Raw genomic sequence first — 17,279 nt, 5'->3', positions numbered from 1 at the left:
TAACGTAAACGGTGCGGACCCAGATCTCCATTGATCTGCAGGAACCTGATCCAGACCGGTTCCTGGAAGAGCAGGGGGGGGCGGGGGGAGGGGGTGATGGACGACAACAAAAGTAAAAAAAACAGAGAGACGAGCTGCACTTGAACGCATCATGGAAGGAAGGATCCACTCTGCAGCTTTTATTGCATCTTAAAGTTCTTTCTCTCATAAATTAATGCAACTTTATTGTTCCAATGTTTCCTATAGCACACATTCATCTGGTTAAGTTCATAAAATATACATAATTTATCCTCATATGCATTTATAGCTGACATTGACTCGTCTTAAATTATAAAATGCTTTTAATCTTCTATCTGCTTTTTTACTAATAAAATGATTCAAGAACAACAAACAGAGTTTTAAAGGGTCAAAAGTCAAACTTCACCTTGAAACATCAAATATTAACGCAGGTAAATTAGGGCTGAAGCGATTAATTGTGAATAATCTATTATTTAAATAATCATCAACTAATTTTGTAACTGATTAAAGAATTAAACTGGAGTAAGTTGACTTAAAAAGACAATTTACCAGAACAACATATTCAGAGAATAATTAATATAAAACTGTACAAAAAATATGTACATTTTACATTTAAGACATAAAAAACTTTTGTCTGTTTTATCCAGAACTCAAGTGGCAGTTTTAGCTTCAACTGGTTCAAAATCTGTAAATAAATCTCCAGTCACCTTTAGCTATTTAATTAATAACTGGTTAATACAAGAAACCAGCAGATCAGTGTGGTGTGATTTTCAGCTCCTGATGAAATGCTTTGCTACAAATCCATAAATGTTTGCTGTTTTTACATTTTAGGCAAGAAAATGTTAACACATTTCATTCTTTTGTTTGCATTTTAATGTATTTTTAATCATGTATAAAATAAGCTGCTATGCAAATTTAACACTTTGCATGTTTTAGTTCTTTCATTCGGGTTTCTACTGCTTCAAAAAACCACAAAAATAAAACAAAAATTGGTGTCTGGAAAATGAGCCGTTTTAAAAACCTCCCAAATGTAACGTCACAGATCAGCAGGCACTGCCCCTCAACCTGTTACCTAGCAACCCCAGCAGAGTTCCGCCCGTTACCTAGCAACCTAACCTGAGCTCCAGCATATTTGGTTAGCTGGGTTTACCGCTGTATGCGCTGTACAATGGCTGCTGGAAAAGATGAGTGTTTTGCTGTTGACTTATAATCCAGAAATCATTTGCTGCTTTCTTGTTGGTTGTGTAGAAGGCTCCACTTTTGCTTTTCAAAGATGTACAATTATATAATTGTATGCATGTTTTTTATTTTATTTTATAGATATTAGACCTGATCAAGGAAGAGTAAGAGGTCACCTTTAAATTATCATTCAGGCTAGCTCATTTTTAGATATCTGGAATATAATTACAATTAAACGAAGCAGATTTTATGATAAAATGGTCTGCCGTACCTTTAGATTTCTTCAGGAATCACTCCTCTACCACCGTGCTTTGTAGCTGATATGAGGGATTTCTCCTTCATGGTTTCGTTTAGCAGGCGTCTGTGCTACTGAGCATGCTCGGACACCTAAATAACTGGAATCAAACTCCTCCAGGATTCACCTGCACCTCTTATTGTCCTCGATTCTGGAGCTCATGCCAGAATGCGAATAAATCGGCAGTGATATTAAACAATAATATCAGAGGTTCTACCAGATTTTATCTGGAAAAGTAAAACCCAAATATCCAGAGACAGAAAATCAGTTTCCAGAGGTCAGATGGTGGCTCCTCTGTTGCTCACCTCCTCCAGATTTGTCAGTAAAAGCATTAAAAAGCAGCCATTTTGATGCGTATCAGGCGGATGGGTTTGAAGGGAATCCTCCTCGATTTGATTGCTCCACATAACCAGATTCATTAGGCCGAATCTGTCTGTTATTGGGTTACGTTTCATATTGGATGGATGAGATCCAATTGTAGATATTACAGCCTTTAATGGAGACAGGTTTAGCAGGAGAGGGATCGAGTTGGAGGAAAAAACGCCACAGATGCTAATAAATACGGAGAATTTGGTTTTTAGTCAGAACTCATCTGGTTTGGGAGAAAGTTTTTCATCTTAAATGTTAAATCTGTATGTTTTTAGTGCAGTTTTGGCTTAATTACTGCTCTGAATGTGTTGTTTTATTTTCAGAAACTGTGTTTGTTTGGGTCTGTGCAGACACTTAACGATTAATTGATTACTATATTAGATGATGATTACTGCAATATTACAGACAAAAACGTTTATTTTCATCTTAAATGCAAAATTGATGTATATTTTGTGCAGTTTTAGGCTTAATTACTTCTCCGAATGTGTTGTTTTACTTTTTTTTGGGTCCATTTACAACCGTTCATGATTAATTGATGACTGAATTAGCTGACGATTATTTAAATATCCGATTAATCTCGATTAATTTGATTAATCACAATTAATTCAATGAGTCCTTTCAGCCCTAAATCTGTGTTAATTAAATTCAGAGTGTAGGAAACAGAAAATATGACCAGTATGATCCTTTATTTTGTGTTTTCTGCCCGGCTTCGTGTCGCGGGGGGAAGCAGGAAACCCGATCGACTCGGATCAGCTTCCACGGATCGTTGGGAGACAAACACGGCGGTGAGCGGTTTGCCAGGATGTCCGTTTATAGCCCAACGAGCTCCTTCGGATCAATCACGTTACGATACGACTTATTGATCCTGGACCGTGTTTTCTGACGGAGCAGAACGCCCAGAGAGTCGACGGCTTCTGGTTTCCAAAAACCGCCGCTGATAAGAAACAAACCCGTTAACTCATCAGCTATTAGTCAGGCTTCGTGTGTGTGTGTGTGTGTGTGTGTGTGTGTGTGTGTGTGTGTGTGTGTGTGTGTGTGTGTGTGTGTGTGTGTGTGTGTGTGTGGCGTGTCCAAACAGAGCGTTATCCTCACTGTCAACAGTCAGCAGGTTAAAAGTTACTGAATGTTTTCCCTGAACCTCCACACAGATGTTTGCTTTTCCAGCCCAGATGAACGTTTCTGCAGGATTTTTCCTCGGCGGCCATCTTCCTTTTTCAGATGAAGGAAAACATTAAAACAGTTAATTTTAAAAATACCTTTTAGCCAGGCATTAAACCTACTTTTCATTAAGCCCATATTTCTGTTGGGAGAAAAAAAAGAGTTTTTTTCATGCAGTTTTCTAATTTTTAATTGTATATTTTCATTAGCAGAAAATTATAATTTTCTTCTTCTCCAACCAATAAAATATTTTTTTCATTTAGTCTGACGTAATATTAAAATTTTTAATGTTATGTTTTCATTATCTATAAACAGAAAATCATCACTTTCACATAAAATTGTAACAACAATCTGAGTTTAAAATGTTGCAAACTGAATATTTTTTAAATTTTGAATGTAGTTTGGCTCCAGACTGGAAGAAGAAGGTGTTTATTCTGACATCATCAAAAAGCAAATCTGTTTATTCTAAAACGCTTCAGCTGTTCACACACTCCTTATGTAGTCAGCTCACAAAATAGCAACAGAAACCTTGTTTGTAGCACATCTTGTGGATAACTTGTTTATTTTTTAAAAAAGGAACAATGCCGCCCCTTTTTTGGGATGCCGCTCTGGTGGTTTGCCATAATTACCCAAATAAAACACGCAGTAATTGTAACTTTTGCTGTTATTATTAAATTAAATCACAATAAAAATTGAACAAAACAAAAATTATTGAGATCTAAATAGAATGTCTCCATTAACTGAATTTATTAGTTGTTTTTAAACTCAAATTTAGTTACATTTTAGTAATAAAACAATAATCAGGTTTTTATTCCAGTCTAAATGTTTGCTAAGCCGAGGAACTGAGCTGAGGAGAGAAAACAGAAAAACATGGAGGACAGAAACGAGGGAGGCGGATGACATCAAACCTCCTCTGAGGCCATTTCCTCATCGGCTCGATGACATCACTGAGCCTCGAGTGGCTGTGATTGGTCAACGCGTTTGTCCTGGTAAACAAGCTGAGATACATTACTGAGCGCGTGTGTGTGTGTGTGTGTGTGTGTGTCTGTGGGCAGAGATGGTTTATCAGTGTATGATCTTTATGTCCACACAGTCTGTAGTGACATCACCGGACAAAGGTCCCCAACACACACACACACACACACACACACACACACACACACACATGCATTCAGAGATTACACACACTCTTTGTTCCTCTGTAACATCAGCTGGAAATATATGAATTCATTCATTTTATTTGAGGCTTTCCTAAATTATCTCAGTATTTTGTGTTCAAAAAGTCTCAGAAACTGATCATAAAACCTGAAATATTGAGTTTGACTTTGCTACAGTGACAAGAAGTTTGAAGGAGTCAAAATTAAACTTTCTAAGCTAAGAATGTATTTAAGCATGGTAGGGGAAGCATCATGCTGTGGAACCGCTGAGTTGCCAGTCACATTGTTGCTAATGCTAATGTGCTATACCAACATGTTATTTAGTGGAGGCTAATGCTAATGTGCTATACCAACATGGTATTTAGTGGAGGCTAATGCTAATGTGCTATACCAACATGGTATTTAGTGGAGGCTAATGCTAATGTGCTATACCAACATGGTATTTAGTGGAGGCTAATGCTAATGTGCTATACCAACATGTTATTTTAGCAGAAACTTATGTTAAAACGCCAAATGCAATTCAAATTATATCTGCATTGAAAGACTACAACCCTTGAACAACAATTTAATTTTGACATTACAATTTACATCCAGAAATATAAATTTCTGAGTGCACAAAATGTTCACAATGTTAGCAAAAGCGCTAATAAAACAAAAGGTCTTCCCCGTTAGCGGATTAGCATTCTAAAATCAGGAGGAAACAGAATTAAAGTTTCGTATTCATGAAGCAGCAGGACGCGTTTCTGCAGTGACACGAGGAAGAACTGGCAAATTTGGAACATTTAAACCTAATTATTGTTTTTATTGGACTCTGATTCTGCTGATTCTCAAACACGACTCCTGTTAGCTGAAGGAGAATCAACCGGACGCTGGACCAGAGAGAACCAGAAACAAAGTGGCTTCAGTTTGTTGCTCCATTTCCGGTTATCTTCTCAAATCAGGAGGAGGAAAGCATGGTGGTGCATTAAGTACGACCACACACACACACACACACACCACACACACACACCACACGCACACACACACACACACGCACACACACACACGGGGTAATACGGTGCTGATTGCTAAGTGCTAATATTGGTGTGTGTCTGAGTGCAGAGATATGAGCATCCATGTGTTCGCCAGGCCGACGCGCTGCTGCCCTTCGCTGCGTCTGTCAGGATGGAGGGTTTCAGTCACGACTCAAAGCTTTGGGCCAGAAAGAGACGTTTAATGTTCATTTAGGGAAAGCTGTCAATTCATTTAATCTAAAACCATATTTATAAAGACTTTATCAATTCAAATGCCTTCAAACAAAAATCAAGTGACAGGTTGACGTTGTTTACGTTTATCTAAAATCTGATTCTTTGGTGCCAAAAAATCAGCTTCACATGTAAAAATCAGCCGTTCGCTGATTTACCAAAGTTAAGGATGTCAGGATTTTAGCAAAAAAATAAATAAATAAATTGTAATTCAGCATCAAGACCTGCAGTTTGAGCCGACCCAAAGCCGATTTTAGTCTGAAAAGTCTAACTTTGTGGAGGAACATATGTTCGGTTTCATACGCAAATATGGGCCAAAATGAAGGAAGTTGTTCAGTCGGTGCCTCCGTACGTCATAGCAAAAAGAAAAAAGAGACTTGATCATCCAGACATGATGAACGCAGCCTTGATTGATCATCAGGATTTAGAAAATTATCTCTCAATGCTCCTGAAAGATAGATCTGTTGGATGGTTCTTCCAGAACCTGAAATCCTGCTTCCTCCGATCCAGAACCGGTTCTGATGTGTGTTTCTGATCAGTGTTCTGTTGGACCCCCATGTTTCTGGACTCCAAACGTTCTGGTCGTTTTGGTCAGACGACTTCATGTTTGTCCCGTTTCTCCATCAATCGTTTGATGCTACAGATTCCCAGACATCGATATCGGATCGGTTCGTCTCTAGTAAATATTGATTATTGGCAGAACTGGGTCGTGACCAGTTACATTTACTTGAGTAACTTTGTTTTTAAGTATTTTTACTACGCTGTACTTTGAGTACTTTTATTATGAAGTATTTCTCCTCATACTTGAGTAAAATGTCTGGATTTTCTCCCACTGAGTGAAAAACCAACATGTCACCAAACTCAGACACAAACCTGCAGATTCTGATTTGGACATTTTTTCTTTTGCTACTTGTATGAATTATTGTCATTTTCATCCTTAAAACTTTATAATGATGATGTAATTTTTAAATATTGAATGATTGATAATCTGATCAGTTACTCAGTACTCGAGTCGACTTTTTACCAGATACTTTTTTACTCTGACTTCAGTAAAATGTTTTCGGTATTCCACCAACAAAATAAACCATTTGGATATCGACATTGGCCCAAATGTCCAACGGTACATCCCCACCCCGAAGCGATATCCTCTCAGTCTCCAGTTGCTTGTAAATGGCTCCCACAGACCGCGGTGGTGGCAGTGTCATGCTGTGGGCAACGTTTCAGTTGGGGTGTATGAATATTTTTGACCCTGATACGCCTGGGAGAAAATCTCCAATCAAACTCAAACTTGTGCATTAAATCTTGGTCTTTCGGGTAAATTGCAGAGAGGGCAGACGTCGGAATGAAGCGACGGCCAGCGGTCGTGAAAAAGTCGCCGACATTAACGAGCTGATTAACGACCGGACCCAAACGGAGAGCCGCGGCGTCCAAAGCGGCGGCGCCAAGCAGTGGAGTGTACGTTTGAAGGGCGACTTTATTACTTACCCTGCACTTATGTGCCCTCTGTGTAATGGATACCAGGGCTTAAGTGGTAATGGTGCAATAAAGACACAGAGGGAAGAAGAGGAGAGACGCTGGGAACGTTGAAGGTAGGAGGAGACGATGATGAAGATGATGGAGGAGGAAGGAGAGATGCTGGGAAAATGGAGACAGATTTAAATCAAAAGGAAAAACTAACAAGGCAGACTGGAAGTCCAGGAAAAAGTATTTCTCCCCTTATTTCTAATGATAACAGGTGGTTAGCTTTATGCCAGGCGTAACAAGATGGCCGACAAAAGCTGGGTGAGATTTAAGGAGGAGTGGCTAAAGCAAAGGAGGTGGATTAGCAGAGCTGATGGTGTTGTTGTCCAGGACATGTTATTCTGCTGCCTGAACGTGGAGCTGCTAGCATGTCATGATAGTCTTCAGTCAGAGGCTTCTTTAGATTTGGTGCAAGACTGACTGCTACTGGAGAGCCAACTAGAATGAGCTTTAAGAAAAATCCTACAATGGAGTGTTAGGGAAAAGCTAAAGAAAAAATAAAAATGTATTCCAAAAATAAAGTGGTACAAGATTAAAGCAATAATATTAGGACTTTGTTCTCGTATTATTCGACTTTATTCTTTTTCTCATCTCATTTCTTTCCTCGCAACTTAAACTAAATGTTTGGATTTCATCTCTGGATCATTTTTTTGATTCTTCATCAGTCTGGTTTTATAGTTGTTGACAAAAACTGACATGAATGGAATAAAAACCACATTAGATGCAGTGTTGTTGGACAGAGCGATCAGTTTTTTCAGGTTCAGTTGTTTCAGTTTTCTGAGCATCTCCGGCTGTGAGTTGTTGTCCATCTGCAGCCGTCGGTGGAGACGGAGGCTGTCGTGTAGAAGCTGTAATCCATCTTTGTGGTGAGGATAAAAACAGTCTGTAATGACTCCACCGAGTTCCTCTCCCTCCAGCTGTAAGATGAAACCAAGGCTCACTGACTCACTCACTTCCTGTTTCAACTTTTAATAATGAACTTAACTCCTGTAACACGACCTATAACACTGAAATGCAGCATACAGGGTTTACACAGAGAGAACAGGGACAGGGCATGATTATATTTTGGCTTAATGTTAATACTGACATCCAAAATGGCCGATTGATGCAGAATCTGTGCTTGTTGTCAAACATGAAGCTGTCAAAACAAATCAAATCGTTTTTGTTTTGGCGATTGGTTATTTTTCACTGGAAAATACTGGAACTTAGCAGAAACAGTATAATTATAAGAATTTAAAAATGTTTAACAATATATACTATCAATGACGTTGCAGATTTAGAAATGATTGTCTTATTTTTACTGATCAAAGAGAAAAAGTTTAAGAAAGAAAAAAAAGTGGGCCAAACAGAAAACCCTGAGGGACGCCATGTTTAACCGTACAGTTTACCGTTTATTCTGAACTGTTGAGAAAATTAGATAAAAATTAATTTAGCAGGTTTGAATGGTGACTTCCTTTACCAAATTCTACAGGTGGTTGTAATGATGCTAGGGGGCGCTGTGGAGCCTGGTTGACTCGTTCCACACCAGCAGATGGAAACATGGTTAATTTACATTTCAAAGCTGAAACCTGTCAGCCAATCAGAGTGCTTCAGAACAATCACCACTTCCTGTTAGGAACCACGGCACCAGGATGTTCATTTGTATGTTGAGCTACTTTTAAATAGCGTATTAGATTATAAAACTGTTAAAACACAAGATGATGTTGATTGGGAATCATGTAAAATCAATTATGTGGAAATATTGGCACACAATCTCCAAAGTTTCCTCCAGTCCCCACTTTGTTCTGAGTTTTTATAAATAATCAGTTTTTATATTAAGCTGAGTTTTTGTGTGGATGAAAAGCCAAAGCACCTTAAAATGTTTTAGTTTTCATATATCTATGTTTGGACTAGGCCTTCTTCTATCCGTCATGGCCCAAATCAGTATTTCCAGTTCAAAAGTCCTAAAGTTCAATCAGGAGAAGATAAAAAGTGTTGGAACGTTTTCTCACGTTCTTCCATTTCTCCGTCGATAAAACGTCGTTCTTGGTGTTTCTGTTGACGGTCCAATCGTCTGGCTCATCCAGGGAAGAGCGGCTGAGAGCGGCGGCTCTTCAGACCAAACAGCTTCATTCATGTGAAGAGCAAAAAGGCTTTTAAAGTAGAACAGAGGAGCAGATTGCAGGACTTGACCTTTGGTGACCTTTGGATCGCAGTGATCGAAGCACAGAGACGTGAGAAACTGAACTGATGAAAGAAACTTTGATGATTTAACTGAGACTCAGCAGCTTTCCTGCAGAAACGGGAAAGTGATGATGATGATGATGGTGATGGTGATGGTGGTGATGATGGCGATGATGGCGATGATGGTGGTGATGATGATGATGATGATGGTGATGATGATGGTGGTGATGGTGATGATGGTGATGATGATGATGATGATGATGGTGATGGTGATGATGGTGGTGATGATGATGATGGTGGTGATGATGATGATGGTGGTGATGGTGATGATGGTGGTGATAATGGCGATGATGATGATGATGGTGGTGATAATGGCGATGATGATGATGATGGTGGTGATGATGATGATGATGATGATAATGATGATGGTGATGATGATGGTGATGGTGGTGATGATGGTGATGATGGTGATGGTGATGGTGGTGATGATGGCGATGATGATGATGATGGTGGTGATGATGATGATGATGATAATGATGATGGTGATGGTGATGGTGATGATGGTGATGGTGGTGATGATGATGATGATGGTGGTGATGATGATGGTGATGGTGATGATGATGGTGATGATGGTGATGATGGTGATGATGATAATGATGATGGTGGTGATGATGGTGATGGTGATGATGGTGGTGATGATGATGATGGTGGTGATGATGATGGTGGTGATGATGATGGTGATGGTGATGGTGGTGATGATGGCGATGATGGCGATGATGGTGGTGATGATGATGATGATGGTGGTGATGGTGATGATGGTGGTGATGATGATGATGGTGGTGATGATGATGGTGGTGATGATGATGATGATGGTGATGATGGTGGTGATGGTGATGATGGTGATGATGATGATGCAGTGAGTTTTAATGTGACGACCCCTAACGGTGTGATGAATTCCTCCATCACTCCTTGTGGTTTTTGGCAGTAAAACATTAACCAGGAAATCATTACTGTTTAAACTTTTCCTTTAATAACAAAGTTACCTAATTTTTAAAGTGCAATCAGTAATACTTTTATAACAAATTTATATCAGTAATGATTTATTGGTTAATGTCAAGTTGTCATAACAAAGACATTTTGAATAATGTCAACTTTGTATTAAAGGGTGACCTTTGGATCGCAGTGATCGAAGCACAGAGACGTGAGAAACTGAACTGATGAAAGAAACTTTGATGATTTAACTGAGACTCAGCAGCTTTACTGCCAGAAACGGGAAAGTGATGACGACGATGGTGATGATGATGATGGTGATGATGATGATGGTGATGATGATGATGGTGATGATGATGATGGTGATGGTGATGATGATGATGGTGATGATGATGGTGATGATGATGGTGATGATGATGGTGATGATGACAACGATGATGATGATGGTGATGGTGATGATGACAACGATGATGATGATGATGATGATGATGATGGTGATGGTGATGATGACAACGATGATGATGATGATGGTGATGGTGATGATGGTGATGATGGCGATGATGATGATGATGGTGATGATGATGATGGTGATGATGATGGTGGTGGTGATGGTGATGATGACAACGATGATGATGATGATGATGGTGATGATGGCGATGATGATGATGATGGTGATGATGATGATGGTGATGATGATGATGATGATGGTGATGATGATGATGATGATGATGATGATGGTGATGATGATGATGATGGTGATGATGATGATGATGATGATGGTGGTGATCATGATGATGATGATGATGGTGATCATGATGATGATGATGATGATGATGGTGGTGATCATGATGATGATGATGATGATGATGATGGTGATGATGGTGATCATGATGATGATGATGGTGGTGATCATGATGATGATGATGGTGATGATGGTGATGATGATGATGGTGATGATGATGGTGATGATGATGATGATGATGATGATGATGATGGTGATGATGATGGTGATGGTGATGATGATGATGATGATGATGCAGTGAGTTTTAATGTGACGACCCCTAACGGTGTGATGAATTCCTCCATCACTCCTCGTGGTTTTTGGCAGTAAAACGATAAAATAATGTTTTGATTTCTAAAACCGTGTTTTGTTTTGTGAAGCAGGAAGTGGATGGATGATGGGAAATGGAATCAGTTCAGCTGATGTGGCTCAAACGAAGAAAGTTTCTCGTTTGTTTCATGAAACAGAAACGAAACGGTTTCGTATCTGCTGCAACAAGATGCTAAATTTGTTAAAACAATAAAGTTTCTTGTTGTTGAACGACTATCGAGAAATTTAATGTTTTCACAAAACGTGTTTTGTATCTCGTAACCAGAGTTTCCTGACTTAGTGAGATGGGTTTCAGAAAGTTTCTCATTGTAAGATGAAACTTCGGATTCGTCTTGGAGATTTTTCTGTGGAACGTGAATCCAGATTTTTGGCACATTTTTTCCACAGAGGATATCTAAAATATTCAAAGGAAATGCATGTTGGGAAGCATTTCGCCACAATGTGGCTGTTAGCTGCTGTTTGTAAACAAAATGTTAGCTTCAATGCTAGTGACTTAATGCAGATTAAGCTATATTTGTCGTTTTAGTGGTTGTACAGTGGAGCCTCGCGTATTCCTGATTCATCTTTTCATAGAATTTTCTGTGGAACGTAAATCCAAATTTTTGTCATAAATTCTGTCCATTTGAAATGTTTTTGTGGAAAATATCTAAAATATTCAAAGGAAATGCATCTTGGGAAGCTGAAGCATCAGCCACAATGCTACTTGAAAAGCTGTTGGCTGGGATTTGCAAACAAAACGTTAGCTTCAGTGCTAATGCTATTAATGCTAAAGGTATATTTGGTGCTTCATCTGTTAAATTAGCTATTTAAAAGCATGATTAGAGGACAGATTTATGTAAATAAACTCTGTTGGACACCCGTCGTATCTGAGGACGTATTTCTCATCTTTTCATCCTTTTTAAGGTTTATTGTCTCTAATAGGAGACAGAAAACCTCCATGTGACGAAGCAGCGCAGAGAAAACAGCAGAAAGTGTTGAGTTGGTGTTTCCTGCTGTGCAGTCAGAGACGCCGTTAGCGGCTCGCTGATGAAAGGCAGAGGAACCTGCGTATCGATCCCATGGATCCGGCCCTTACCTCTAAAGAATAACCACCCCACCTCAGAGCGGTAAACCTTCCTGAATAATATAATTGTGTGTTTGATCCTCACTGTGACCCGGACTGAGAGCGAAAAGCCGATCGGATCGTTGGCTTCACCTCTGGTCTGATTTCCATCGCTCCTGATTACGAAAAAGAAATTAACAATTGCACTTAAATAAGAAATAAAACCGCATGTAGATAAGTTTAATGCAATCTGTAGGCCTGTTGCAAGTGATCAATTTATCACATGTGAAATTAAAATAAGCTCCATAATTTCCATTTGCAGGATTTATTGTTTTTTACTTTTCTCTCTTTCTACCAAAACGTTTTCAGTCTGAAGCTTTTGTCTCAACTAGGACAGTTTTGTTTACAGAGACACCATAATTAATTTTCCTTGTTGTTATTTGGTTTATTTATTTTGTATATTTAAAATGTCTTCCAGTTCCAGTGTTAAATGTTCCTTAGAATTATTGTGTTCTTGCATTATATTACTTGAAAATGGTCTCAAAACAACAATATTATAGTTTATCACTACAACTTCTGGGACAATTTATCATCTAGCAAGATTTGTTGCTATGCATCGTTATAAAAACACGCCGTGCCAAAATCCTCCTACCACTTCCTGTCGTTGTCTTTGTCATTTCCTCCAGTAGTAACATTCAGTTGTTGATCATGACTCATGATGTTTGTGAAATATACAAATTTCACTGCAGCTGAAGAATCACCCTATCCTAATTTTTAGGGAAAAACGTGTTGTTGCTTTTCCCCAAATTTGACGTGTTTCCATTATTTTCATAATTCCAATTTGCGAAATACTAGCAGAAAAAACGTTTTGTGGTTTTTTACCAAAGAAAAGGAAAATCCTTCAGCTGCTAAAATCCGACCCTGCTCCATTTTCTTTACATTTCATTTAGAAGGAAGTTGCGCTCAGCATCTTCTTCAGAGGTTTTTGTGTCGTTTCCTTCAGTGGTTCTTTCTGCAGCGCCCCCACAGGCCAGGAGGGGAACAGGCTGCTCAAAGGGTTTGGTTGGTTTGACAGTGACAGAAAACTGAAAATGTAACAAATGTTTCAATTTTGGTCACGTCTACCAGTGAAAACATCCTTGAAATCCTTAAAATATTGATGTTTACGGGTTATTACAGTTAACTGAAGTGGATTTTAGGAACAATTCATTACTTTAAATACAGATTAAGATGCTGAAACTGCAGTTTTTTAATCTGTTTTGGGGGTTTAAACCATGTTTGTCCAGCGACTGATGTTTAAATTTTGGTTTGTGTTTCTGTCTGGTGGAAACTGCTGGGTCGTTTTCCTCGGATCCGTCCAGCTGTCCTGCTACGTTTAAAGTCCAGGATTGTGTCGCGTTTAAACTCCGAATCAAAAAAACCAAGCAAACAGCTTTCTGGACTGAAGTACACGATGTTCCTGACGCTCATTTCAACGGCGAAATGAAGGGCGAACGAGCTGAATCAAACGAACCGGGCTGAGGAAGGAATCCTGGGATATTTATAGGAGAGCAAATACATTGATCAGGGAGTAAAGAGGCAAATAAAACGTTACACATTATAAGGAAACAGATTCATAGGAGGGAAAGCTGGTGAACATTAACAGATTCCTACTGGGGATTATGGTTCAAGAACTAAATTCACATTATTTGTCTTCCAAACACAGATTAATTTATATCCAGAGACCAACAGCGCCACCTGTCTGCTTCTGTCAGGAACTGACAGCTTTAAATGCCCTTCGTTCACCTCAGCTAAGAAAAACAGGATCCTCTTCCAAACGGCAAACAAAACCGACAGAGGTGATGCAGATTTGATGAACTGACAGAGAGCAGCGCAGCGGGGTGTGTGTGTGTGTGTGTGTGTGTGTGTGTGTGTGTGTGTTTACAGCGAGGGTAGCTTCCCCTTACATAACAGTTCTGTTACCGAGTCCTTAACCGGATTCGTATTGATCAGCCGGGCTCCGACTCGTGCATACTTAATTCAGGGAGGTAATCAAATCAAACGCACCCAGACCTCCTGGTCTCCTCCCACCCAGACGCCACGAGGCGTTAATGCCACTTTTATCAGCTCTTCTCTGCTCAAAACGAGATTTTTCTGCTGTTTACTGCAAAACTCTACATGTTAGTGTTATTTTAAAACAGGAGCTACAACCTGCAGCTCTTCAACTAAATGAAATCAATTACCTCCATGGTGAATTTTGAATAAAAAAAGAGGAAAAATTTCTGTCAGAAGACTCAGAAATTTTGAGATTAATCTCAGAAACGTTCTAGAAAGCATAAGAACATTTCTAAGTTTCAAAAGTCAAACACTTTTGAGTTTTAAAAATCAGATATTTCCCAGTTTTTAGGAAATTTTTGAGATTTTCTTGCAAATTTTCAACTTTTGAATCTCATAAATGTGCATAATTTTTGTAGAAAATTTCTGAATTAATTGAAATTTTCAAACTAACGTATTACAAATGATAAAATAATATATATTAATACATTTATAAATATAAATATTCACATTAGTGAAACATTTGAAGTAAAAATGTGAGAATTTGTTAATTTTGCAGTAATTTCTGTAATTGTGTTGCAAATTTTGCAACATAAACTCAAACATTTTTATTCTTCAAACATGCAGGAATCTGTTTTTACGTGATCACAGAATTGTAAAAAGTGATTATCAAAAATTTATTCCAGAAAATATCAAATTCCTAATTTCTTAAAGCAAACAGTAACTTTAATTTTCCTCTTCTCCAAACCCTGATTCCCTCCCTGGTGTTTTGTTTCCCAGCATGCAAGCGGAAGGAGCAGGACACGGGGAAGGATCGCAACAACACACCAAAGAAGTCGCGGCTGGTCTTCACCGACCTGCAGCGGCGCACCCTGCTGGCCATCTTCAAGGAGAACAAGCGGCCGTCCAAAGAGATGCAGCTCACCATCTCGCAGCAGCTGGGCCTCGAACTCACCACAGTCAGCAACTTCTTCATGAACGCCCGCCGCCGCAGCCTGGACAAATGGACAGACGACGGCGCCAGCCCCGGCGCCCAGTCCTCGGCGTCCAGCACTTGTACCAAAGCATGATAGAAGACGGGGAGCCGGAAAAACGGAGATACGGGGACAAACCGGGGTCAGGAGGGGTCAAGGTTTCGTCCGGTTGAAGCGAAACTTAAACTTTTTACACGATTTTCTTTTTTTCCTTTCCTTGAGGGTAAAACAGAGAGAGGGGCTGCTCACTGCCACGACTTGTAGCCAAATCGCCTTCTGCAAATTTATCGTAAACATAAAGAAAGCTGGAGGGTAAACTCATCAAAAACATACAAAACCTCACTTTGGAGGGGAAAAACCTTCTAAATCTTCAACTGTCCACTGCTGATGTCTCCTTTAGGCTGACACACTAGCCCAAAAACCAAAGACTAGAAGACAATGTGTGTCTTCTATTATGCAATATAAGCTAGGAAACAACCAAACACGAAACCAAGGAAAGCTTTATGACTGCAGAATGTGAGAGATGCTCTGGGACGTCTTCTGTGGAAATACTCTTCTGTTCTCCTCAAAGGTCCAATCAGGAGTTGGGTTTCAGTTCAGCAGTTCAAGCAATAGACAGTTTGGCTCTGAGGGGCTTTTACTTCCACCAAACCAAAGATAGACGATAGTTTTCACCTAAACGACAATTCTTCGCCTCAGAATCAGCGTTCAAAGATTTGACTCTTTAAAGAAGGTGGTGCCGAAATATGCAAGCACAAACATTCATCGGACGACCCAACAACGTTCAGCTTCATCAGAACCCTTCGCGTTAGGTTAGGTGGTATAAACTACATGTGAGTGAGCACAATCTTGAAGCACATTTTCTTTGCAATAGACCCGGAGCCGACGGCCGACCCGAGTGGGCTTCGCATCTTAGAAAACTCAGGATGCCATTTCTTTTCTAAACAGTGGCTGAAGTCCATTCGGTGCGCGTCACAAACACGGCGTGAAGTCCTCAAATGCATCCAGAGATGGTTTCTGAAGTAAAACACAACTTTAAAGAGTCATTTCCTAAATGTTCCCCGTTACCCACAGGCTAACGCTAGCTTACCCCGGCTTCACCGATCGCAGCATCGTTCAGGGAAGTGATGGCAGCTCCTTCCACCAACCACCACAGCAGAATTCCCCTTGTAATTTACTGCATAATGTAGATCAGTCCTTGGTGATATTAAAGGGGAGCCATTTTGCTAACGCAAAACTGAAATTTGTGAAACAAGATTGTCCGAGTCATCTAACTTACACCTGACTCTTATGAAATGGTTTCCAACTGCAGACTAGAGATATTTTTGTAAGATTCTGACTGCCATCACAAAGAAAACCAGTATAAAACAGAACCAGTACGAACGGTAAACCACCTGGACCCAACGGAGGACTGGCCGGCCAGGCAGATCAGGGCCTTTGTAATAGTTAAAGAGGACAATCTAAAGACGATGCCTGGCCAGTCCGTCCCTCCTGAGGGTCAGTGGAAACCAGAAAACGGCTCCCAAAGCTGCAACTAACTCATTTAAATGGTCGTCAGCCATGAATTCAGCAGATTGGTCCAAATACCAACAACCTGAAGAAAACCCGTTTCCATCCATCACCTCATCAATCATCTTTCACTCAAGCTATTAAACCAAAAAATGAAACCAAACCAAAGCAAAGGCGTCAGTCAGCAGCCCCTGCTCCTTTCCACATCCAGGCTGGAGATTTCGGCCTGGTTAGAGGCAGCCAAAGGCTTTAAGAACATTTTAAGATAAAAAAAAAATGGACACTTGAGACTTTTTCTATTTATTAACAAATCGAAACCAAAGAAAACCTTTTTCTGCACCTAACTGTTCCAACAAATGGGAAAAAAAAAAACTTGGATGAGAATTATTACCAAAAAAACAAAAGGAAAAAAAAAACAAAACTGAGTGGCGACGATGTCAAGGAACGAGGAAACGAAGGAAAGTTCGACAGAAGGACGACATCTCTGGAGTAGCAAAGTAGCTTTTGTTGTGTCT

The 17,279-nt window shown here is 39.6% G+C and overlaps 1 protein-coding gene across 1 annotated transcript in view; it reads left to right on the top strand.

Annotated features, from left to right (window-relative positions):
• onecut2 (one cut homeobox 2) overlaps positions 1 to 16,618 on the top strand; it is a 30,565-nt gene extending 13,947 nt beyond the window's left edge. The window contains exon 2 of the mRNA XM_007578697.2: positions 15,062 to 16,618. Coding sequence (XP_007578759.1) covers positions 15,062 to 15,351 — 290 coding nt within the window. The 3' untranslated portion in view covers positions 15,352 to 16,618. The remainder of the gene's footprint in view (positions 1 to 15,061) is intronic.
• Positions 16,619 to 17,279: the final 661 nt, after the last annotated feature.

This window comes from Poecilia formosa, unplaced genomic scaffold, assembly GCF_000485575.1.
Source record: "Poecilia formosa unplaced genomic scaffold, Poecilia_formosa-5.1.2 Scaffold489, whole genome shotgun sequence".
Classification (NCBI taxonomy): domain Eukaryota; kingdom Metazoa; phylum Chordata; class Actinopteri; order Cyprinodontiformes; family Poeciliidae; genus Poecilia; species Poecilia formosa.
This window is presented reverse-complemented; position numbering and strand designations above follow the sequence as displayed.